Raw genomic sequence first — 25,555 nt, forward strand, 5'->3', positions numbered from 1 at the left:
TAGGATAGCATTTTGCTTCTGAACCCAAAGTAGTGTCTCCAAACAACTATTCAATACATATTCCCCATATTGCTCTTATCTTGTCTTGAGCCATAGTCCAAAAAATTCATACCATGCATAGAGACTGTGACATTGTTTTGAAGCATAAAAGATTCATTAACATCCTTAAGGTTGCCTTTTTCACCCAACATCTCTTGGCATCATATATCTCAAGCATAATTATGGACGAGTGGATTAAATCCATTAAAGACACAAGATAAACTTTTAAATTGAGAGCATGAGAATACACATACTTCAAAAATCTCAACCAAGAGATATCATCTCAGAAAGAATCAAATATGAATTTCACCAACTAACATAACGTCATAAGAATGATCACAAGTTTTGAAACTTGTTCTTAGCTTAGGGCATCAAAACTTCAAAGCATAGACCAATGAAAAGATTACTCCATTAATAGACTTGGGATTCGAATGATGTTTGAAGTTGCTAGATTCCTTGTAGACTGAATTTCAGAATTTCAAGCTTTGGATTGAGGCCTTCTGAGGCACTTTAGATTCTTGCAATCTGAGATATTTCGGCTTGCATAGGACTGAGGCCATTTGACCTTGTAACAGAACTCCTGCAGCCTACACATCCTTTGGTCTTCCGCAATAACATTGAGGTTAATTTCAATCTCTCCCTTTGGTCGTGAGGCTTGGACATAGGGAGAGACTTAAACTGGGGTTTGGAGATGGGACTTTGGTCCTCTTCCAATAATCAAGAACATACACTAGAAATTTGGACTTGGCAGATTGGTGTATAAAGTTCCTTCAAACAAGAAAGGCTGACCTTGGCCCTTCTTTTATGATGAGATTCAGAAACTAGGGCATCTAGGGTTAGTTGACAAATTAAGCCCTAGATGATGACTTGAACCATATAAGACTTCTACTTAAGGGATGCCCTTTCACCATAGCTCTGATACCATGTTGATTTTTCGTGCATTCTCTAATATGATAATTTCTTATTATGAATTTAGTTAAGTTAATCCATTTCTTGTGATCCTTTCTATCGTAAAGTAATTACACAAAGGAGCTTCAACAGTAAAACAAAAATGCCATAAGGATCTTAAAGAGAGCCATACAAGAACACAACATTTTACCTTGGGAAAACCCACATGGGGAAAACCCAACAATCCACTCCTTATAGAATCAATTCAACAAGAGAGACATCAAAGTCAAGACTATGGACAATCTAACTAGCAAAGACGTCCACCAAGTGTCCAAGTCCAGCACTCTTTAAACTAACTGCAATAGAGGTCTGTCTTCCACAAGAGTACATAGAGAATTCAACTCCCTTTCCACAAAGATGAACCACATGATATTTAGCCTTCTTTGTTAAAATAGGCAACTAGGGCCAAATTCCACCATGGGATAGCTTATATGATGGAGATGATTATTGCATTGGATTCCTCTTTTCGAGAGGTCCAAGATTGATATAAAGATCATCTCATTCAGACAAGCAGAAGTGTGATTTTGAATTTATTCTCTCACATGTACAAATTGTTTAGGTTGGCCTTAGCTTAATGTACGCTGAAGAAGCCCAATAGATGTGTCTCTTCACCCACAACAAAGTGTATAAATAGAAGAGACCTCACGCCTCATTTGGATATCATTCACTCACACATTCTTCTCTCTCTTCATCAGATTGGTTCGTATAGCTTGGGCATCTTCTCTCTCTCTCTCTCACGTGCGGTTAGGAGGGCAATTTTTTCTGGGCTAAAACAAAACCGAAATTTCAGACTGTTGACCAATGTTGACCGAGGTTGTTTTGACTGAATTTGACTGTGTTTTTGGAGGCAAAATTTCACTTTTTTGAGGCATCAATGATTGGCATGAAAATTGAGAAGTTTGGGATTGTTTGACCCATGTTGACTGCAGGGTTGACTGTTGTTTGACCGAGTTTGACCAGAGTTTGTGGGACTGTTTTGGGTTGACTTTGACCCTTTCTAGAGGCCAAATTGGACTTCCTTTGACTGAGCTTCAAAGGAGCTGTTTTGCTGCTGCTTGACCAACATTGACTTTCTGATTAGGGCTGAATTTTGACTGCAGTTGACTACAAAATTTGATAGGGATGATTTGACTTTGTATTGGGCTAGTCTATTTAACTTTTGTACTCTCTCTTGGGTGAACTATTGAATAATAATAAGAAGATTTGATCAAAGGTTTTTCCCCACATTGGGATTTTTCCCTGACATCTGCCGAATCTGGTGTCTTCTTGTCTTGGCTTGCCTTTTGCATTTGTTTTTTATATTCTATCTGCATTATTTTCAATGTGATTAATGGTTGATGTGATTGCTACTGGAAATAATTGGATATTATTATTGGGTTGTTAAAGGAACATTGAAGTAAATTATGCTAAGCATAGAACATACCGTTGTTATCTAAATTTAACATTCTTGCATAGAGATGAACCACAAAAATTCAACCTTCTTGCATAGATATAAGCCACAAAGATTCAACTTCCTTGCACAAAGATAAACCACATAGATTCAACCCTTTTCAACATATATGAACCATAGAAAAGTTTAGTCCTTTCCACAAAGATTCAACTTGCCTTCAATCTACTACTTAATCTTTGTTCTACTCCTTGAATTCTTTCATATGGCTAGAGGGTATTATGTCTTGTAGATCAGATTGAATCTATTGGAGAGGAGGACGAGCATCTCAAATATATAGAGATCCATAGGCCGAATGGGTGCCTTGAATAGTTGCGCTGACTTGAAGAGAAGAGGGTCGACTTGGACAACTTGTGGTGTCAAAACAAAACTTAAATTTATCTTTTGATAAATACAAGAACAAATTAATTTTCCTGTGACCATGAAGAACATGCAAATATACATTATGAAGACCAACATAGTTACAAAATTCAACATTGGCCACCACCTAGGCCTTTTTGGTTTGTTGAGGTGTCTCCAACCAAGTAGTTGGGTGAGCCATCAAGACTCATGCTCGAATCTTTTCCTTCAACTAATTAATGAGCATTATTTGAAAAATAATTGATCATTCCCTCTCTGTAGATTGCCGATTACTTGAACGCTGCTATAAAATCTTCTATTACATTGATTTAGTGTTTGTTGGTTGACTTGCCCAAATAATGAGTCTATTTCAAAATGAGCATAGATGGTTTTGCTAAATTGGGTGGAGGCAATGTACCTTGTATAAGATTTCTTACACTATTGCTACTAGTGCTAATGTTCCCTATTCAAGAATAACATTGCCACATGGAATTTCCTCAATTCATTCCTAATGCCTTGGAGGGAAAAATGGCGTTCCATCTGAGTAACCCAACATGTGGGATTGGAATTGTTGTCGCTTAAAATGTACACCTAAATGTGGGAAAAGTTTTCAACCCCGCAAGGTATTGTCTTTAAGGTGCAACGCTTAGAGAAGGGGCAACCCACCTATTCTCAACTCTCTTCGTTTAAGCTCTTTCCTTGGCAAGCTATGGGGGTAGTCCCTAAAGATGATGATGGAAGGAAAACTTGTTGGAAGCAACAACTTCCAGGAGACAAAGGGCAAGGCAATTGCCACTCGATATAACTTGAATTATGAGATAAATTATCAAGTTTGAATATTAATGAGCAATAATAATGATTAAATCAATATGACATTCAATAAGATAGAAGATGAGAGACTAGTTCCTTATAACAATGCTCAAATAAAATTATGGTACTTCCAAAATAAGAAAATGCTTCAAGTTACAAGATAGGCAATGTTGCAAGACAAGAGTTAGTACAAGATGATAACACAATATTGAAATATGAGCAATGAGATAGAACTTGCTAGATAAATAAAACTTGTACTTAAAAAAAAAGATAGAACAATATCGAAGGCCAATGAGCAACAATTGAAATAACCAGTGCAAGAGTAATGATGAATGCAAGATGAGACACTGCGATGTGAAGTGCAAGTGATCTTGGTTGATTTTAATTATATGTCTAAACTATGATGAAGCTTCCCCTCATTTTCTCAAAATTCGTTAAGGACTAGCGGGTAGTTGAAAAAAAGGCTAGGAAGAAGTGGCACTTAGTCCATCATTAACGATACCCCCCTAGGCTCCTTAACAACCCACGTGCCTTTGTTCCTATAGGGGCTAACCACAAGAGAACTGCGAGATCATGTGTTTTAACCTTTGATTCAAACACAAATTCATCAAATTGATTGAAAGTTAGGGAAGTTGGTCCTAAAATTTCTATCAACCAAGCTTATGCTTGGAGGTAAATTTTAGAGATGCAAGCCTAGATCTAATATGCAAATGAAGTGCAAATGGAATGCTTCAATGAGATACAATTAGAACAAGATGCTTCAAAGAGAGAAATACTAATCCACTTCTGATTATGATAAACACTTTGAGCTCAAAATTATAATGAGATTAACTTATGACAATGATCAATGAAGCATATAAATATTTACTCAATGAAACAAAGCGTTAGAGAAATAACACAAGTGCCTTAAGCGAAATTGGGCTTAATGTGAAATGACTTATTAATTCAACTAAGGAATGTCACTTCACTTATAATGTGCTTTTAAGAATGTTAAGAGCACTAGAGTAAATGTGAATTATATAATGAAGCACAAGTAACTATTTAAATGATAATGGCAGATGAGATTGCTAAAGCAATCTAATTGTTAGAGATATAATACTTCAATCTAAAACACTAGTGAGAAAAAGACAATAACTTCTCAAGTGTAAATTAGATCAAGTAGTTAACAGTAGAGTCTAGATCTAACAATGATCAAGTGAATCCATTCAAGTGATTAGAACTAAAATGCAATGAAATGAAAACTAAACTAAGAAGTTTGTCACTACCACAAGAAATCCTCCCTTTTAAATAAGGAGGTGGGATACCATGGGAGTAAATCCCAAGCTCCCCTAAGGAAAAGTATGATTTTATTAAAGTTACAAAGAGAACCCCTTAGACAGTATGAGAGGGGTTTAAAACCTTTAAGGAGGGTTTACAAAATCGAATTTAAATACCCCTTCCTCAAAGTGTAAATGAGAGAAATTTAAAATGGTTTTACAAAATTTATAATTATAATATTTCTCCCAAAAGGAATTGACTTTCCCCAAGGTAAAATTCGCTCGAAATATTTGACGTTAGAGCTCATGGAAAATACGCAAGGGATTAAGACCAAAAAACCCCGCGGCTAGGAGATTGGAAACTTCAAAAATTAAATTATAGATTTAAATGTCTAATTCTGAACCAAACAAAGTTCCTTCTACAAATTTAGTTACTCCAAAAGACTTGGAATATCAAATTATCCATTAAGGATATAAATATTATATTAAAATGAATAAGAATGATAATGAATGATAATGAATGATTTACAACGAGAACGAGAGGCTTGCTTATATACCACGCAAGTGTCTCTTCATGAAGAGTCATGTCCTATTAGACATGCCTCTTCAACCTAATTACTAGCTTAACTAATTATTATTTATGATTATTATCATTTATATTATTTTACATTATTTATATATATTTTATTCGTTACATTGCCTCCTTCCTCAAAGAGCTTTGTCCTCAAAGCTTGTCGATGAAAAAAGGCTTGATCTCTTTTTCGGCTTCGAACGTCTTTCTCTCTCGGAATAGTCATCCTCGTCGATACAAGTTGATATGATCTTCTTAGTGACAAACAAAATTGTCGCACTGAGAAGGGATCAGACCATCCGAGATTAATCTTCTGTATAGTATTTTGATCACTAGAATTTTGTAACGACTTGTTAGCATAAGACTGGATTGAGGGTACATCACTATTATATGGAACATCAGTTTGTTTTTTCTGGTCTGAATGGTTCCGATAAGTAGCTTGGTTGAGTTGTCTATTCTCATGATTTGGATGCCGATAGGGAACTTTACTTTCCCTTATTGGGCATGTGCCAATTTTTAGATTTTCTTCTAGCGAAGATGTTGTTGAGTTGGTTATGAAACATTCACTGGGGATGTTCATTGGCTGAACTGCAACATCTAAGTGTGTCGTTTCTTTAACTTACTTGTCTTCTTGAGTTGTCATATTCACTCGATCGGTATTTGTTGTTTTGTCATCAACTTGAATTTTTACATTTGATGCTTCTTTCTCAATAAGTTGTTGTACCTTGTTTTCTAATGACTTCTTATCCTTCTTAAGTTTCTTAATTTGCGACAATAATTTTTTGCTATGGTTTTTAAATCGAGAAACTTCTTCATTTTTGTCAACATTGATTTTGTCAATTTCTTTTTGCATATTTTGTAATACCTTTTTACCTTCTTGAGACATTACTTTTGAAATATCTGAGATATCTTCTGGTGTTACTGAATTAGGTTTCAGTGTAACATCTTGGAGCGTTATTTTCTTCTTCTTGTAAGAAAATGTTAAAAACTTCTTCTTGTAAGAAAATGTTAAAAACTTCTTCTTTGTATTTAGAATAAAGGAACCTAGAGTTTCCATCCAAGGTAAACCCAAAACAATGTCACTATCGTTAAACCATAAGGTTTTCACGGTGAATTGTGAGGTAAAAGTATAATCTCCAATATTTAGGTGTAGATTGCTTATGTCGTATTGTTTATCACATATGCCAGAACCATTTGTTTCAATTATATTTGATTCAGGAATCACCTATTGGTTAGCGCATTTATGACTAACATAATTATTTTCTTCAGTAGGACTGATAGAGATTATGATGTCTCTTCCTGCGAGTGATCCTTTGATTTTAAATAGTGTGTAAACAGATGTACTATAGGTTTCAGGAAACCTTTTATTATTAGTCTCCATTTTTTCCTTGATGTTTTTATGTAAACAATATGTCAACTGGAGCTATTTTTATTATAAAATATCACTTATTTCTTCTATATATATTTTTCAAATATTCTCCTTTAATGTAGATTGATAAACTTGAATACCCTTTTATTAAAAAAAATACTCCTTTATATTGTTGCCCTCTATATATGTATGTATTTCTTTATATTAAGACCCCTTTTCAAAATAGCTTTATTATCTTACAATAATAATAGTTTCACTTCTTTTTTTTTAATAATAAATGGTCCCCTTTTTTATATACTTAATTACTCCCTTGATAACTTTTTAATGTCACCCCACTTAATAAATATAAAGGTCACATCTTTTCATATGACATGTTAAAATACCATGGGCTATTACCATGGGTTGTTTTTTAAAAACCTCCGTTAAAATGTTCTCCACGTAAAAAGTAAAACGTATTCTTTTTGTTTTTTTGTTTTTTGTTTTGTTTTTTTTTTTTTAAACTTTTAAGTTTTTAAAATACCATGGGCAATTACCATGGGTTGTTTTTAAAACCACCGTTAAAATGTTCTCCACGTAAAAAGTAAAACGTATTCCTTTTGTTTGTTTTGTTTTGTTTTTTTTTTTAACTTTTTAAAATACCATGGGCAATTACCATGGGTTGTTTTTAAAACCACAGGCTTCTCCACGTAAAAAGTTTTAAATATTCTTGGTATGAGATTTTGTATCCGTTTTGTTTTTTCTTTTACTCTTTTTTTTCTTCCCTTTTTTTTTAATTTACTTATATATTTTTTTTGGTTAATTTTTTTTTATGGCCAAAGGCCTAGAAAAACGGAGAAAAGGAGAAACTCCCAAATATTTAGCGAATCGTTGAACTGCAACAACAATAAATTTGACGAAGAGTCGATATCCAAAGACTTGGATCGGAGAACGAGCTCTGTGCACTGGTTAAGCAACCTAGAGGACTGAATTGCTCTGATACCAAATGAAGCGAACAAAGTTCCTTCTACAAATTTAGTTACTCCAAAAGACTTGGAATATCAAATTATCCATTAAGGATATAAATATTATGTTAAAATGAATAAGAATAATAATGAATGATTTACAACGAGAACAAGAGGCTTGCTTATATACCACGCAAGTCTCTCTTCATGAAGAGTCATGTCCTATTAGACATGCCTCTTCAACCTAATTACTAGCTTAACTAATTATTATTTATGATTATTATCATTTATATTATTTTACATTATTTATATATATTTTATTCGTTACAAATTCCTCAAAATCAAAGTTGGGTATTCGCTCAAACATTTCACTCAAATTATGGAATTGCTTGCGACTTCCACAAAATTAATTGTGATTTCAGAAAATGCATACGACCTTCAAGAAATTTGTTCAAGCTGCCAGATGTCTGAGGAAGTTTCGCATAGGCTCAAGATATGAAGACGACCCCTAAAACAAATCGATCTTGCTCTTAAAAAAATCTAAGGACGACTTCCAAAGAAATTGATCAGAAATTTCCAAGCCTCACGTGATGGCTTTCCCTAAATCGAGGTTGGATTTTTCGTAGGAGTTTAAGGGAAAAACCCTCTTTAACTTGCGGCCAAGAGATAGAAGCTTTAAGATGTAAACCCTTCAAAATTTTGCAATCTCAAAATGCTTGCGAGTGTTTCAAAACTGATCCAATCTTACTTTAACAAGGGAAAACGACCTTCAAAATAAATCGATCTACCAAAGGAATGTTCGATTTGCAAGGAAAGAGTGGACGACTCTCCAAAATTTAATTCGGTCAACTATAAACCATAGCCATCAAAGACAAATGAGGGTTTTGAGAGAATATCAAGCTTCTAGCTTCAAAAAGAATTTTGATTTGTCTTTAATCTTGAGCTTTCAGTTGCAAAAAATATTCTCAATATAATTTTCCAATCCAAACCCTTATTTGTTCTTTAGATCTGTAAGAAAAACCCCATATATATATATATCAAGATGAACAAAATTATAAACAAGGGTTAGTTCTATATACTAAATTTATTTACATATGTACAATAGCTAAATTAGAGGAATATGAGTACAACTTAGTTCCTTGATTAACAAACAAATAGCTCTTCAAAATAACATACTATTGAATTAAAGCACAATATAGAGAGAATAGATGAAATAAATAAATTTTTTCACAAGCAATGGCCAAGAAAACCTTGCATAAATTTTTCGTTAGATAAGTATTTAAAGAAAATAAAGTGGGTTCTTCCACTTCTATGCTCAAGAGTTGGCTAGTTTAACTGAAAAAGTCCCCTCACGCTTGAGATCTGATTCAATAAAATGATTTCCACACAATTCCAAGATAGATTGTTAGATCTAGATGGGATAGGATAATACAATGAAAGGAAGTTCTAGGGGTTCAACCGAAAACCCACTAGAACATCCAAGTCTAGAGTACTTCTCCAAATCCAAATACCAGTGCAAGATAACTATACACCAATAAATCTATAATAGCAAATGGAAATAACAATTAATATATCCAGTAGAAAATTAAGCACAATGAATCAATATTACCATAGTCATGGAAGAAGAACACCACCAAAATTTACCCCCAAAGACTTGCTTTATTATTCATAAAATCCAATACATAGTAGAGCTTCAGTAGCCAAGAGCTTGATTTTTCATGTGTTACAATGAGGAGCTTTGAGCTCAATTTATAGAAAAAATGAGAGATCTAGATCCCTCTCCAAGTGAAAATGGCTAGGTCCAGCAAATGCACAAATTTGACTTGATCCCAGAAGAAAATGACTAGTTGAAGGCTTGATCCATGTCCAATTAATCTCATCCCTTGATGAACTGCACTGATCTTGAGGAAAGAGTTTGATTTCCCTTAAAGATGGTGTTGGATTTACCAAAATTTTGATCTCGGTCCAATAAATATTTTTTTTTCAAATTTTTTCCTCGAAATTTTCTCATTCAAATTTCAACTTAAACCAACTTGGACCATCTCATTAAAAAATCGATTTTTTGGGGCCAACGAATTTCTTGTGGGACTTTTCCTTGATTTGTGGAGATTCCACAAATTTTTACTTGATTCCTTTCTTGGGAAAGTCCACATCCATTTTTAATTATTTTTCACTTGGAGAGAATTTTATTTTTCTCTCATTTTAATTTTCTGACCAATTTCCGGCTAATTATTTGCCATTTTTTGCTGAAAAATAGAAAATATGACTCTAGAGGGGTATAAACATATTTTGCGAAACTTTAGACATGATCTAGTATGGTAATTTACATCGACTCTATACACTAGGACTCACCTAAGACTTCACCATCAAGCCTCACTCTAGCTTTGGGGTATATGTGGGAGAAAAACTTAACCGATTATAAGTGTTGAAAAACACAAATAATGAGCTAAGGAAAAACACTCCCTAGAGCGAAACTCTTTAGCAAAAATCTTAAGCTACCTAGATGTGTTACATGGCTTTATATTCATGATACTAGAAACATTTTTACATCATGGTCCACATGATTGTAGAATTTGGATTACAACATAATGACCAAAATGAATTCTGAAAATTCTGACGATGATGGGATGCTCAAAACTATACTCTGCTCATGGGGTAGTTGACACTTGAGTGGTCAATAGGGACCACCAAACTTGTCCAAATCCGCTATTGAGATATTTGTTTCATATTTGGTTATTTGGAAAGTAGGTTTTATTGCTATGGTTATTCTAAAAGGGTGGTTTATTGTGATGTTTCCCTAGGAGTTTCCCCACTTGAGGAACTCATGAGTTGCTTTTGCCAAATATGTCTTGTAGGGTATGAAGTGGTTGAGCAATAGATTAAGTTGTTTGTGCATGTCGAATATTTGAGCAACTTATTTTTCATGGATGCAATCTTATCAATCCATGTTTGAGCAATTATGTGGAGCTTAGAAATAGTGCAATCATAATCCTTGAATTGATTGTCTAGTTGGGTGACTTTGTTGTCCATGATCAAGCTTTGAGTCACTGACATGTAGTTTGTGGGTCCACTAAAAGGGTTATTTGGGCGTTATACCAATGCTATCAACTTCTTGGAAGGAAGCTTTTGAGATAGGTCACATGCAAGGGTATCCTCAAGTTGACAAAAAAAAGGGTTAGCTGAATGCTATACTAGTGTGATTAGGGCAATGCAAGGAATCTTTAGAGATAGGTCTCCCATAGCGGTAGGATTTTTCCTGTGTTGAGTCTTGCCATAATTCCAAATTTCTTGGTCTTGGATCCACGAAATAGACCTAAATTCGTTGTGTCTTATCTTGTTCTTGGTTGTCTTCAATTGTGCATTTGGTTTATGTTCTATCTAAAATTGTGCATTTGGTTTATGTTCAACAAAAAGAAGTTTTGGAATAAGTAATTGTTACAACACAAATTTCAACAAGGATCTCCTCCCTGGTTGAGAGGGAGTGATGAGGGACACCGTATTCTCCATGTGTCATGCACTAGGCTAGGACTAACAATCGTAAGTCTAGTGAAGGCATTGGTAGGGAGAATGGAGGATTGGATAAGCATTTGGGACCGATACTCCTTGAGGATTGGGAATCCAAGATAGGAGTAGTCCCGAGGATCGATACTCTTTGAGGATAGGGCAGGGTATCCAAGATAAGAGTAGTCTCGAGGAGGACTGATATTCTTTGAGGATTGGAAATCCAAGATAAGAATAGTCCTGTAAGGACATACTTGGTGAACATCTGGATGTGGTATGTGCCTTGAGAGGCGGTGGTGGTGGTGTCCAAATGTGTGTCTCCTAGCATTGTGCTCTAATCTAGTGGAGAGTTAGAGTTTGTTAGTCAAGGCCTTTCTATTTTGTACTTGACAATACTGGTTATGATGATGCTTATCAATCTGAACTCTTCCTATGAGAATATTTCAATTTTAGAGTATCTATGGTATCTTGTTGTAATTATGAATAACTCCCTAGTTAAGAGGGAGTGTTGAGATTGTAACTAGGTTTGGCCTTCATAATTATCTTTGTACTTGTATCAAAATATATTCCTTGTAAAAGTAAAGGAAAAGAAAATTATTATTTTGATTATTATTTTCCTAGTCAAAGCATGTTCTTCATGCTCTTAGGGTCATTTGAGTCAAGAAGAAAATGTAATTGAGTCAAAGTCCATTTGGACTCTTTGTAAGAAAAAGAAATAAATTTTTTGTTGAGTCAAAAGAGTAAAATTGTCCCCACAAGACCAAGTCGGCCCTCCTAGAGTTCATGTCGGCCTCCCCAAAGGACGTGACCTTTCGCATGTGGAAACAAGTATATATTGAAATCTATCTTATATCGTTTGGCAATTAATTTCAGTGATCTTTTGAGGTAGTATAGTCTGAGTTTTGAGATAATACAGTCTGAGCTCTAAAGCAGAGCAGTCCAAGTTCTAATGCATACCTATCTGAGTTCTGTGGCACACACTTTGAGGTACACATGTCCGACTTCTGAAGCATGGATATCCGAAATTCTGAGGTGCACAGGTCTGAATTTCTGAGGCACACAGGCCCGAGTCCTGAGGCTTGTATATCCGAAATTCTGGGGTTTTGTTGATAAAGAGACACAATGGTATTATCTCTGTATTAGGCCAAAATAATTGACACAGTTCAGGCTTCTGTTGAAGATACATATTTGATTATTTATGGACAGTTTGAGAATTATCTTGCAGACAGTATCATGGCATCTAGTGGGCAGAATGGAGGGCTGACTTGGGACATTTGTGGAGCACTGTCTTGGTCTTGGGTCTTGGATATCTCACTTTGATCTGATTCTAGAAGAAGAAGAATTTTCTGGGTTTTCCCCCTTGTGGGGTTTTATCCATGGCTTGGAGAGCCTAATTTCTTGTGTTCTTTTATTTCTTTGTAACCTTCATGTACATTTTGGTAATTACTTGATGAGGAAGAACATAACATAATAATAAAAGGCCAACAACACTCACAAGTAATTATCATGAAAGAGAAATCAACCCTAATTTTCTAGCCTATTGGTTTCTCAACAGTTTTTGGATGGATAGATGCCTTGTGTGTCGTTGTTTGTCATCATTTCTAAAGCTTTCGAGTGAATTGATGCCTTGTGCATTGTGATCATTACCAAAGCATGTTAGAACCCTTAAAATTTCTTTGTAAAAATTTGGAGACGGATCCAATGAGATGTTTGTTGTTTGTTCTTTTGTAACACCTTTTGTGTTATTAGAAATGATTATGAATGGGCTTCTTTGGTTCTTCTTATGCCTACTTTGTAATATCTTTTGGAGTGATCGATTCCTTAGATCGAGTTGATTTTTTTTTAAACTGAGTATCCTCTTTGCAGAGATGTTTGCATTGTATCTTCGTGGTCCATATTTTTTTAATCTTCCTTTATTGAATTCTTGTGTGTCTTGTTGCTGCTGGTGTGTGTGAAATAATTAAACAAGGTTTTCCCATGCCTTTTCTTCTACATTGATACATTCACTTGCGTTGCATTTTTATAAATCCATAGAATGACGTGTTGTTTTCCATTAAGAATGTTGCTATTCAACTTATATGTAATAGTAGGTTGGGAAAAGCAGTAAATCTCCTTTTGTGTTTCCTATTTTGTATGCTTCCAATAAAGAAAGATGCAGTGATAGCTTTTGGCTTTGAATTTAGTGGTGGCGCTTTGGCAATTTTGAACTTGGGCTTGAAATTTGTGGATATTATACATATTGAAATTTAGTTTTTTCTTGGTATATTGATTAGGTGTGAAGCTTTCTCAACATATCCAAGGACATATGATCTAATTCATGCAAATGGAGTCTTCAACATGTACCAAGACAGGTATGCCTTATTTTTGGGAACATGCTGCTTTTATTATACAGGTGTGCTTGCTTGTAGTTCTACAGTTGCGGAAGGGGATTACTTGTTTATTCTGGAAACCCTGCTCTCATATTACAAGTAATATGGTCACATTATAGATATCTTAAGTTGAGTAGGCAGCAGTCAAATTGTCTCCCGTTCCCAATATATTCATGCAAAGCTAACATGTTTACCGTAAGACCAAACTTGATATAATGATAATCTAATTTTCTCTACATGCCCTATTATGGCTGTGATTAGGATAGCTAGGTTGCCTTTAAATGCAGTTGACTTTTAGGTAAAGGCTGGTAGGGAAATCATGAAAAGCTGCCTTGCATTGTTACCTCCAAACAAAATCAATTCTTGTTAGCCAGAGTACACAATACATGTCTTGCCATCTGATCTGAGTACACAATACATGTCTTGCCATCTGATCAGATGGCAAGACATGTGTTGTGTACTCTCTGTCTAACAAGAATTGAGGAATGAATCTATGTTGGCAACTTCTTTTCGAATGTGTGCAGGGCCCATATCAAACCAGTGGTGAAATTTTTATGCTGAAGGGAATGCCCTAGTACCTGATAAACTGAGCTGGTTGAATGCCCTTGGCCCCTTCCGTTCTCTCGGGAGCTAATGTGGATTACAATCCTGCCCAGTAATGGGAACTATATATTCTTCTCTATCAGATACAAAGAGTACGGGGAGTATGTTTGCAAAACCAATTGAGGAACAAATTCGATAACATGTTTGGGCATTGACCTTATTTTTATTTATAGAAATTAGTGGGTACAACAAAACCGTGGTTCAGCTGCATAAACCTTTCCCTGCCACCAAAATCATTGACTTGAAACCACTAACCTACAACTAAGACACTTACAAGTTACAGTGTACTAACTAAATATTTAACAAACATTGATACACAACATTCCCACTGAACCCTTGTTATTAATTTAGGGGTTATAAATTAAAAAAAAAAAAGGAGCTGATATTCCCCAAGATCTCCCCTCCCACAACAGAATGACCGATTTCTTCAGAAACTGTGCATCCTGCCTTCCACTTTGTTTCTTATAGCTAGCACTTGACTAGACGAGTATGACTGAGTTTCCTTACTAGAGTGGAGAAACTGACAACCCAAATGAAATTATAAAAAGTTAAAAACATGTTGAATCTCAGCAAGTCCTGTTACCATGATCATATTTTAAACCTTTTATGGCACCATCAAGATCAAAATGGATCTCTTCTTGGTTTGTTTGAATCTCTCGTGTGAAATGTAATACCAATGCTGAGACATATTCAGTAACTCAACACTAGGTACTAAACAATCATCAGTTGATATCCTGGCAACAATCCTTGTGCAAGGTACTGCAACTGTGGCATGCAGACTAACGTAGCATCACTTATTTTGGAATGTAGAATCTGAATGTGTATCAAAATATTGGATTTATTTTCTCATTCACTGGGAAATCTATATAAAGGATTTTCAAAACTGTTGATGGATCTGGAATCTTTGGAAAGGGTTTAAGAAAGCATGTCGATGCTTTTTCTATTTATTGATTTTTTAGCTGGGGCAGTTCTTTTATTTCATCATCTTTTCCATGCCTATCAGTGGTATTGAAAACAAAGCCAAAGGATTGGTTGGGCCATCACTCCCATACTGTCATAGAATGAGTGAGGTAACTGAAGTGCAGCTTGAAGTTCGGTTTTAATTTTTAAACCTAGAGGGGAGAGCAAATGTTATAGCAACTAAAAAATCGTGTTTTGGATGTTTTAAACCCATAATGTTACACTGGTAGCCGTTTTATTTGTCAATCAATATCTTATATGGAAATTGGAGTAGAGGGTGAAAATAAATCATCCATACCATGAGTTTTTTCTACCTCAGGGGATCTGTTTCCATTCTGGCCATTCATGCGTAATGAGTTTATCTTACTCGCAACTAGTCAGATATTTGTATTCTATCTTATCTGTTTTAGTCAATAAAAATAAAAGGGGTTCTTTAGGTGCATTCAAAGCTCGTTTGGTAATCCTGGATCACTAGACAAGAATCTACAGGGATACTAACCGTTATTGGAGGATTAGTTACTCTGTTAAGATGAAACTAAGTACTTTATTCCAACAAAGAGATCAACTTACTCTTACTAAACAATTATTTGTCCATAGTACATACAAACCAAAATTTTGAGAAAGATGGATTTGGTTGTTCAGTGGATCTAAGTTGCACTGAAACAGATACGGATATGGGGTTTGAAACGGATACAGCAATTTTTCAAAAAATCTGGATACGATACGACAAGGAAAGGTCTGCAAAGGATTCAGCTGAATTTACATGCTTTGGACAAACAAACCAAGAATATATTCCTGCAATAAAGTGCCTGGAACATTGGAAACTTGGAAAACCTGGAAACGTATCCATATTTTCTGGAAATGTATCCAAATTTTCTTGAAACTCCTTTGAAACGTTTCCGATCTCAGGCTGGCCATTTCCAAAAAAGTGAAACATGGCATAAACGTTTCCAAGCCGTTTCCAAGCCGTTTCGTACGCGTTTCCATATCTGAAATGCCAAAAGACATTTCTGGGAGTTGGGGGCAGCATTTCCGGTATCCTAGCAGTGGATTGTTTTAGAAATTTCCAGTCAAAATTTCTTGGCTATATTTAAAGATAAATATTTTATCAAAGTACTTGATGAGGTATCAATTGTTGGTGAACCTTGACCACATGGAAATGACCACATAAATTATCTGCTCAACCTTTCCAATTTTAATGAGACAACTCTCACTGTCATCAACTGCAAATGTTGCCAGCCTTAATTTTCCCATGCAAATGTCGTGAATTGCATGATATAATAAGTTATTGGATCCGGCCCTCTGGGGTCCAGGATCCACGGATCCCGATCCAGATCAGCCTAAATACGTCCAAGAACCGGCACATGGTGTATCTGTGTTGGCTAGAAACGGATCTTGAAATCTGGAAACGGATATCGTGTAACTTTTCTGTGAGTGTATAATCCGCGTCATCTTTGAGTGTAACTTTTCCCCATGATTCCACATTTTATCGATAAAGCTCATTTTAAATTTTATTCAATTCACTGTTGTTGTAAGAAATATATACAAAGAAGGCCAGACTTGGAAAATTTTCCGTATCAGTAGATCAGTATTACTGCAGAAGCTCATTGTCGGTATTATTGTACTTCTGCTAATGGGAGAAAGCATACCCCATGTAGTGCTGGTTCCATGTAGTGGGCAAGGCCATTTAATTCCGTTTCTGGAATTGGGCAAGCTTCTCGCCTCACTTGGCCTCGCGGTTTCCATTTGATTGTTGGCTTGTTTAGTAGTAATTCTAGCGTTGTTGGTTGAAAATTATGTACAAGTGTTGGATGGTGAATATCCTAGTTGTTGAATATATAGCAGTGATCTTCATGATAACTGAGATATTGCAGTGACCTTGATGACAACGGAGTTATCTTCAGTGACAATAATATCTATAGTACTCTCGATGACAATTATGACAATATGATTAACTTTGATAAATGACAGACATTTTGACATGGCAGAGAACCTTGGTGTAACAATGACCTAGTTTGACAATGGCATATTGAGTAGGGTCATTGTATGCGAGAGTTTACAGTGTTCGCTGATGAATAGAAGTAGATGTCCAGATTGAGTAGAGGCATTATTGATTTACAAAGATTGTATCGTTGTTTCTTTGTATTGATATTGAGCACATGTGGATCTGGTTTGAAAATTGTGAAACATGGTCCGCCAGTTGATCACGGTGGTAGGGTGGTGCTAGGGCAGGTTGGAGGCTGCATAGGGCGTTGGAGCGCTTGTCCAGTTGCAATTGGTAAACAAGGTGTTGTAGCATCCTTTAGGTTGGAGCTTGTAAACCAGGGCATTGGAGCGTCCTCCCAGTTGCAGTTGGTAAATCAAGGCGTTGGAGCATAGTTGCGGGGGAGCGCTTCCCCCCCCGATCCTGCTCCCAATCCGCGCTTCGGGCGGGAGCGACTCGGGAGCGGGTCGGGAGCATGCTCCCTAAAAAAAAAAATCGCTCCCTGCCTTTTTGGGAGCGTTTTGCCTTTTTTGCAATGATGTTCCAAATGCAATTTTTTTTCAAATAAACAGATAAGTTTTTAGTGGGGAAACTTAATGATCAAGTCTATGGCCCTAGTATTGATATGCGATTCATGGTCCTTTTACTTAAATTTTTAACATTACCATGAAATGACTCAGGATGTTTGAGAGTGGTTCCGACCTCATTGGATTTCATATGCAAAAAGTAGAATTTTAGATTTCATTCAAAATCCAGCAGACTTATCAGTTTTTCAGGATTTCAGGATTGCATTGTTTCCATTGAATTTTGTCATGTATTAGGGTATGGAACTTGTATTTAATCAAGAGCACAAATCCCTCTATATACCTTGATGTTAGTGACATTGGTTGTCGAACTCCTCTATCATGACCCTCTTAAAAATGTACGCATCACTCAAACAAAATCTTGACTTGACATGCTATGCTTTCTCTATCTTATGTTAATGCTTAGAGGGTGATATTAATGACAAAGATCCCTATATAGATACAGAGGTAATGACAAAGATACCTCTGGATATTAATGCTTAGAGGGTCATATTAATGATAATTCCTGATTTTCCAACAAGACTAAAAAATTAGACATTTCTCATTGTGGCAAGAGGCCCAAGCATAAGCAATAGATAATAGATTTACTTGTCTTTTCTAGTTTCTAGTAGTTTTTATAACTATTGACACTTTCATATTTATTATGATATTTTTTTAAACAATATATGACAATTTAAGTTTGAAGTTGGCAATTATAATTCAGTAGTAATGAATTATGAATATGATGCTTCAAGAAAGTTGAAATTTGTTTCATTTCATTTTATAACATTTCATTTCATGTTAGATATTATTTGTTGTAATGGTTACACTTAGTTTACAAGTACAACTTTGGTGATCAATGATGATAAATGTTATATATTGAATTTTGAAAGCTTGAAACTTTAAGATTGATGAATCATGACTCAATATGTTGTATGTTACTATGTTACTAACTTGTGGACATGGTTGATGAAGATTATAACTTCTAGATGATTGTTGTTATATGGTTCAATCTATGTTTTTTTTATGTTTTTTATATCTAATTCATCATTCTACATGTTTTTGTTGACATATATGTATCAAAATATAAAAATATAAAAAATATATATATTATATAAAAAACGCTCCGGGATTCGCTCCCAAACCAGGAGCTTCTGAAATGTCGCTTCCGCACCCGTTTTTGCTCCTGCTCCCCGCTTTCACTCCCGCTCCCAAGTAACACTGTGTTGGAGCATCCTTCATGTTGGACCCTATAAATCAGGGGGTTGAAACCTCCTTCAGTTGGCGCTGAAAACTTGATGTAAATCTTTGAAGACAAATATTAAGAAGTGTTAGGTGTTTGTTGTCCCGGAGGGGTTTCCACCTAAATTTGTTGTCTACTCTCTTGATGGTTGTGTGCATTGTTGAATGGTGTTGTTTATTGTTCAATGTTCATATGTTATTGATTTATGTTGATGAAATGTTAATGATAATTAATGCTTTGTAAAGTTTAAAAATTACCGATTGATAAGAAATATTGATTCACCCCCCAGTGTTTCCAACAGAGATGCCGCCAACCAATAGTCTTATATATTTTGATAAATACAGAAAAATGTCGAGAAAGAAATTATTATCCCAAAATTTTCACCGCCAAGGAATTCACTGGATGAAATGCTTGGAGTGAGCTCTCCCAGTGAGCCTTAGACAAAGAGAAGAATCTGACTACTCTAGCTCCATAACCCTGAAGGTATTTTGCCTCAAACCAATAATCTTTGGATCAACTGTAAAGAAAAATGATCATGCAGTCACTTAAAACTTGCTGATGTCACTTGTCAATATCTTGGATTAACTGCTAGAAAATAAGAAGATAGTCAGAAAATAGCAGTGATCCTACTAGCCAAAAGGTTCAGATTTGTTGCTGGAAAATTTCTGAAATAAAGGAGTGGCAAACTGTAATGAAGGGAACATCAATCTCATGCACAAAATCTCCAAATAATTGCAGAAAATAGAGTCATTACAACTTTAAATTTGGCGCCCTACTTCAGCAAATGAAAACAACTCAATAGTAAAAAAGCATCCTAAAATTAGTTTCGTCTGGAGAAATCACAGTGAAAATAACTGCTTATGGACAAAATCACCATAAAATCAGTGTTCTATGGAAAAATCACCATAAATCAGCATCTTTTGAAAAATCTGCAAGGTACTTGTGTGGTTAAAATATTCAAAGATGACGTGGTACTGAATCTACTGACAATCCCAACATTACCGTCACATCTTCATTGCAGAACTTGTACTTTTGTAGTTTGCATTAATCAGTTGGAAGTTGGAACTTGGAGGATGCTCTTGACCTTACAACATCTTCAACATTTTTGGTTTTGTCAGCGAGCTTTTGACATTACACTTCTAGATGGCATAATTCTTCTCACCAACTTTATTTTTGAATCAGATTTCTGGATAAGGATGCCTTATTTCCTGCCTGCCCTTTATTGTATATTTTTCTTCAGTGGCTTTATGCAATAATATGTCTTTGTTATTGATGTTATTACTTGGTGATGATGGGAATGGGAACACTTGAGCACTAAATCCCAAAAAATACTAGTAGTGTTATATATATATATATATATATATATATATTAAAATGACTTGCAAAATGCTAATTTAGTTGCAAAAAATATGATAACATAGATTTTATGCTACTTGTAATCCATGGTGGATTAAATCATTAGAGCACCAACTATATAGTAACAGAGAACATTAATCAATCATCTCAAAGTCATAACATCAACCATAATGTTAAGTTCTAGTGGAAAACTGTTAACATCTGTTGTCAATATGGAACCTATGTCACAGGGTTCGCCGAATTTGAACCTCGAGGTTCGAAATTCAGCGAACCCAAAAAAAAAATTCAAATTTGTTCAGGTTCAGCGAACCTCAAATTCGAACCTCAACAAATTTGAATTCGAACCCGAAGGCGAACCTAAAGACGAATTTAAAAAAAAATAAAATTGCCGTTCGAGGTTGAGTTCAAGTTTCTTTTGTAAGTTGTTTTAAGGTTTATGAGAAAAATGAAGCGAACAAAGTTCCTTCTATAAATTAATTACTCTAGAAGACTTGGAATATGAAGTTATCCATTGAGGATATAAATATTATATATTAAATGTGTGAATATTAATTGATTTACAATGAGAACGAGAGGCTTGCTTATATATCAAGCAAGTGTCTCTTCATGGAGAGTCATGTCTCATTTAGACATGACTCTTCAACCTAATTACTAATTAACTATTAATTATTTATGGTTATTATCATTTACATTATTTCACATTATATCTTATATATTTATTCATAACATTGCCTTCCTCCTCAAAAAGCTTTGTCCTCAAAGCTTGTTGATGAAAAAGGCTTGATCTCTTTTTCGGCTTCGAATGTCTCTCTCTCGGAACAATCATCTTCGTCAATACAAGCTGATATGATCTTCTAAGTGACAAACAAAATTTTTGCACTAAGAAGGGATCAGACCATCCTAAATTAATCTTCTGTTGAATATTCTGATCACTGGAATTTTGTAATGACTTGTCATCGTAGGACTGGATTGAGGTTACATCACTCTTCTTTGGAACATCAGTTTGTTGTTTCTGTTCTGAATGGTACCGATACGTAGCATGGTTGAGTTGTCTACTCTCATGATTCGGATGCCGATAGGGAACTTTTTTGGGTTGATTTTCCTTTATTAAGTGTGTGGAAATTTTTTGATTTACTTCAGGGGATGATGTTGATTTTGTTACCAAAACTTCACTTGGGGTGTTTATCATCTGAACTGCAACATCCAAGTGCGTTTTTTCTTCAACTTGCTTGTCTTCTTCCTGAGTTGTGAAATTCCCTGGATCGGTATTTGTTGTTTTGTCATCAACTTGAATTCCTACATTTGATGCTTTCTTCTCGATAAGTTGTTGTACCTTGTTTTCTAATGACTTCTTATCCTTCTTAAGTTTCTTAATTTGCGTCAGTAATTTTTCACTATGGTTTTTAAGTCGAGAAACTTCATTTTTGTCAACAATGATTTTGTCAATTTCATTTTGCATATTTTGTAATACTTTTTTACCTTCTTGAGAAATTACTTTTGAAATATTTGATATATCTTCTGGCGTTACTGAATTTGGCTTCAATGTAACATCTTGGAGTGTTATTTTCTTCTTCTTGTGGGAAAATGTCAAAAACTTCTTTTTTGTATTTAGAATAAAGGACCCTCGAGTTTCCATCCAGGGTGATTCCAAAATAATGTCACCTTGATTGTTCCATAGGGTGTGAATTGAGAATTGCGATACAAATGTATAATCTTCAATATTTAACTATAAATTGGCTATGTCATATATTTTATTGCCAAAAAAATCTAATTTTTCAGTTATATTTGACTCTAGAATCACTATTTGGTTTGCAATTTTAGGTGTTATAAAATTTGAATCTTCTGCCGGAGAAATAGAAATAATAACATCTTTTCCTGCGAGAGTTCCTTTAATGTTAAATAGCGCTTTACCGTCTCTGGGTAAGGTTTCTGGGAATCTTTTGGCATTCATTTCTGTATTAGACTCCATTTTGCTTTTTGAATATCAAATACTTTTTAAATCACTTTTTTTTAAATAAATCCTTTTTTTTCTATATATATTTTCCAAATATTCCCCTCTTTTAAATAGCCTTGACTCTACTAATTTCCTCTTAACTTTTTTTTTTTTTTAATACAAAAGCCTTTTTCTTTTCTTTTTTTTTTAATCTTTTTCTTTTTTCTTTTTATATGAATATATAGGTCAATGTTTTCTTTTTTCTTGGATGACTTAAATTACAAGTTATAGTTTTTAATTTTCTTTTAATACCCTTGTAATCTCCCTTAGTATTCAACTTCTTCCTTTATATGGATTATTGTGTCTCCCCCTAGATGTATGTATATATAAAACTTATAATCTTATAACCTGGAAGTAATAATATTTTATTACTTTTATTTCATTTATAAACCCACTTTTTCACTTAAATGATATGCTTTTAATCACTATATATGCTTATATATATTTTGATATAATATGAAACTTTATAAAACCTTGCTCTTTAATAAATCGTACGTTTAACCTTTTCTCCCTAATATATCATTAACTTAACAAACAACCACGACTTTTGATTTGTGGTGACTTTTGGCAATGGTGAATGAAATGGTTCGAGCTAAGTCACCGGATTCGTCCTAAACCCCCTAAGAATCCCGAATCCAGTGAATCCGACACGATTTGGTCCGGATTCATGTCCAAATCATATGACACGTCGAATCTGAGGTCGTGTCACGATTTTCAAAAGCGTGTCGTGATTTTGGGAAACGTGTCCTGTTTCCAGGACTCGCTAAGCTCAGCGCGGGTATGAAAAGGGCGTGTTTGCTCATTAATATTTTCATTTGGCAAGTGATTTGTGCTGTTGGCAAGTGATTTGTGCTGTTGCAGCAAGGAGTAGAGCATTCAGCAAGGAGAATCGACCACCGGTCCACCAGGTAAGTGCATTTGCAGCATTTCTAATCTCACTGTTCAGTGTTTACAGTTTACGTTGAGCAGCTCCATGCCACAAACTTTTCTGACCTCGGATTACCAGTCAAGCCCTTTGACAATCATCGGTCTCCATCTACAAGGGCCTCAACTTACTTGGATAACGAAACCACTCCAATCACACTATTATTCAACCACTCCACACCATAGATAACGAAACTTCCTTGGATTCTTTCCTTTAGATATCAACTTGGAGACTATCGCCAAGAAGGAATAATACAACCTTTCCTAAATAGAAACTTTGTACAATAAATTTAAGACATTTGCGTATTCAGAACAGAGTTTTCTGATCTTAAGATAGTGGGAAAATCTTATTTATTGGCATAGCCGCATATCACAATTGCTTTTCTAACGCTAAGGCATTGCTGTTTGGTTTCGCTTGCCGCCACTTAGTTTCCCATGGTGGCCACTGGTTTGGCTTTATTTACCATGGTTGTCGATATATTTTCACAAGCCAATTTCAGTCTGAGTGTACTCGCTCTATTGTGCTTAGTGTTGCCGTTGCGTGTTGTATTGTCTGCAATTTCCTGAATTCAATTTCTAGATGTTGCTTGTTCTCGTCGCCTGGAGTGTGAAGTGAATAGTGGTTGTGATTTGTGGCTTGTGGGTGCTCACTGCTACTCATAGCTTTATTGATTGATTTTGATTTTTTGATTATATATATATATATATATATATATATATATATATATATATATATATTGAAAAATATGTATAGTCGGACTTAATGTCGAACTTGATACGAACCTCATCGGAAAATTCGAATTCGAATTGAACTTAATCATTATCAAATTCGAATTCAAACCCGAACCGTGTGACATAGCATGGAACAAAGAACATCCATGAAATGAAATAGCATTCTGATGTTATGTCCAAAGGGTTATAACCTAAGTCACTTGACATAGGGACACGGGACACGCATGACACGGATATGAGATTCCGACTTGGGGCACAGCGACCACGCGGAATATGACATGTAAGACACATTATATATTATATTAAAAATATTAATAGATACATCATATTATGATATTACACAAATTCTTATGATGATACAACTAACAAATTCAGTCATAGATTCATACATATACACTGTAAGTTTGTAACATTATGCATACAATCATGATTCATCAATGACAACTTTACAACTTTACAACTTTACAACTAGAAATTAACCATAAATTGCGGCATCAAGTCATCAAAATCAAAATGTATTACATAGGTACTGAGTCATGAGCACTCCTAACTAAGAATGCCAATGGAAAATAACAAAATACAAAACAAGGTAGACACTAGAACTCGGAATCGAAGAATCTCATAGGCCGGTGGCTGCTGCAGTGCTGCTTATAGCTCAAAGTCATCAACATCAGCTTTACCATTGCTCTCTTTTGCATCCTCCTCCTTTGTATCCAGTGTAATCTTTGCATCTGCTGGTGTGGAGGATGACCCCTCATGAGTATCGTCATCATCGAAAGTGACAAGCTCTAGCACTAGGTCATTAAGATCCAAGTTGGTCAATGCCAACTCAACACTGCTGTCTAGACTCCAAACCCATGTCATTAGGAAAGACATCCCACATCTTTGTCTTTCCCTTCAACCACTCCTCCCTCTGCCAGTAAATAAGACGAAGGTTGGTGTGCACATACAACATTGTCTCTGCCTTGGACTGCTCAAGCATTCTTTTCTTCAAACTATACAAATTCCCATATGTGCTCTAATTCCTCTCGCAACAAGAGAATGAAGTAACCTGAGAGAGGAGTCTCATGGCTAACGTTGTAGAGGAGGGCATGTTGCCCCATGAGTTTCCCACCAAGAATAGGGCGTTTTAGCCCCCTTGTCTCTAATAACATCATAGCTTGCAAATCACCCAGTGCCAGTGGAAAACTCTGCAAAGGCATCCTCCACCTCATCAAGGGATGCTCTATCCTGAAATATCCATCTCAATGCATCCTTCCTCCCTTGTGAAATCTCACAATCCATGTGAGGAGGGAATTTGCGCGAAGGCACCATTTAGCTACTCATGGATGTAGTATTTTGGATTTAATGAGTGAACCAAGCATTGCAAAGGTGTGCAATTCTTGTCCCACCTGCTGACAAGAATATCCTGAATGGTGGTGAAGAAGGCCTCTACTGATGTCTCATACTCAGGGCACTCACTTTGAAAAATAATGGTCCTCATGGACTCAATCATGGAATCCCATCCCTCATAAACCTCTCTTAGGATGGGTTGGTCTGTATCTGCAAATCACAACAAAGCAATGATAAGGTGGCAAGGTGCATGATCTTAATAGTAAGATCTACCC

General features: G+C 35.3%; 1 protein-coding gene across 2 annotated transcripts in view; it reads left to right on the forward strand.

Moving 5' to 3' along the window:
- The window catches only part of LOC149166264 (S-adenosyl-L-methionine-dependent methyltransferases superfamily protein), an 84,806-nt gene that overhangs the window by 47,755 nt on the left and 11,496 nt on the right, over positions 1-25,555 (forward strand). For both annotated transcript variants that reach the window (XM_089432515.1, XM_089432514.1), the window contains exon 6: positions 13,495-13,572. In XM_089432515.1, the coding sequence (XP_089288641.1) occupies positions 13,495-13,572 (78 nt within the window). The remainder of the gene's footprint in view (positions 1-13,494; positions 13,573-25,555) is intronic.

This window comes from Pinus tabuliformis, chromosome 5_1 (assembly GCF_031772625.1).
Source record: "Pinus tabuliformis cultivar Carrire ecotype Pingquan chromosome 5_1, CPIR1, whole genome shotgun sequence".
NCBI lineage: Eukaryota > Viridiplantae > Streptophyta > Pinopsida > Pinales > Pinaceae > Pinus > Pinus tabuliformis.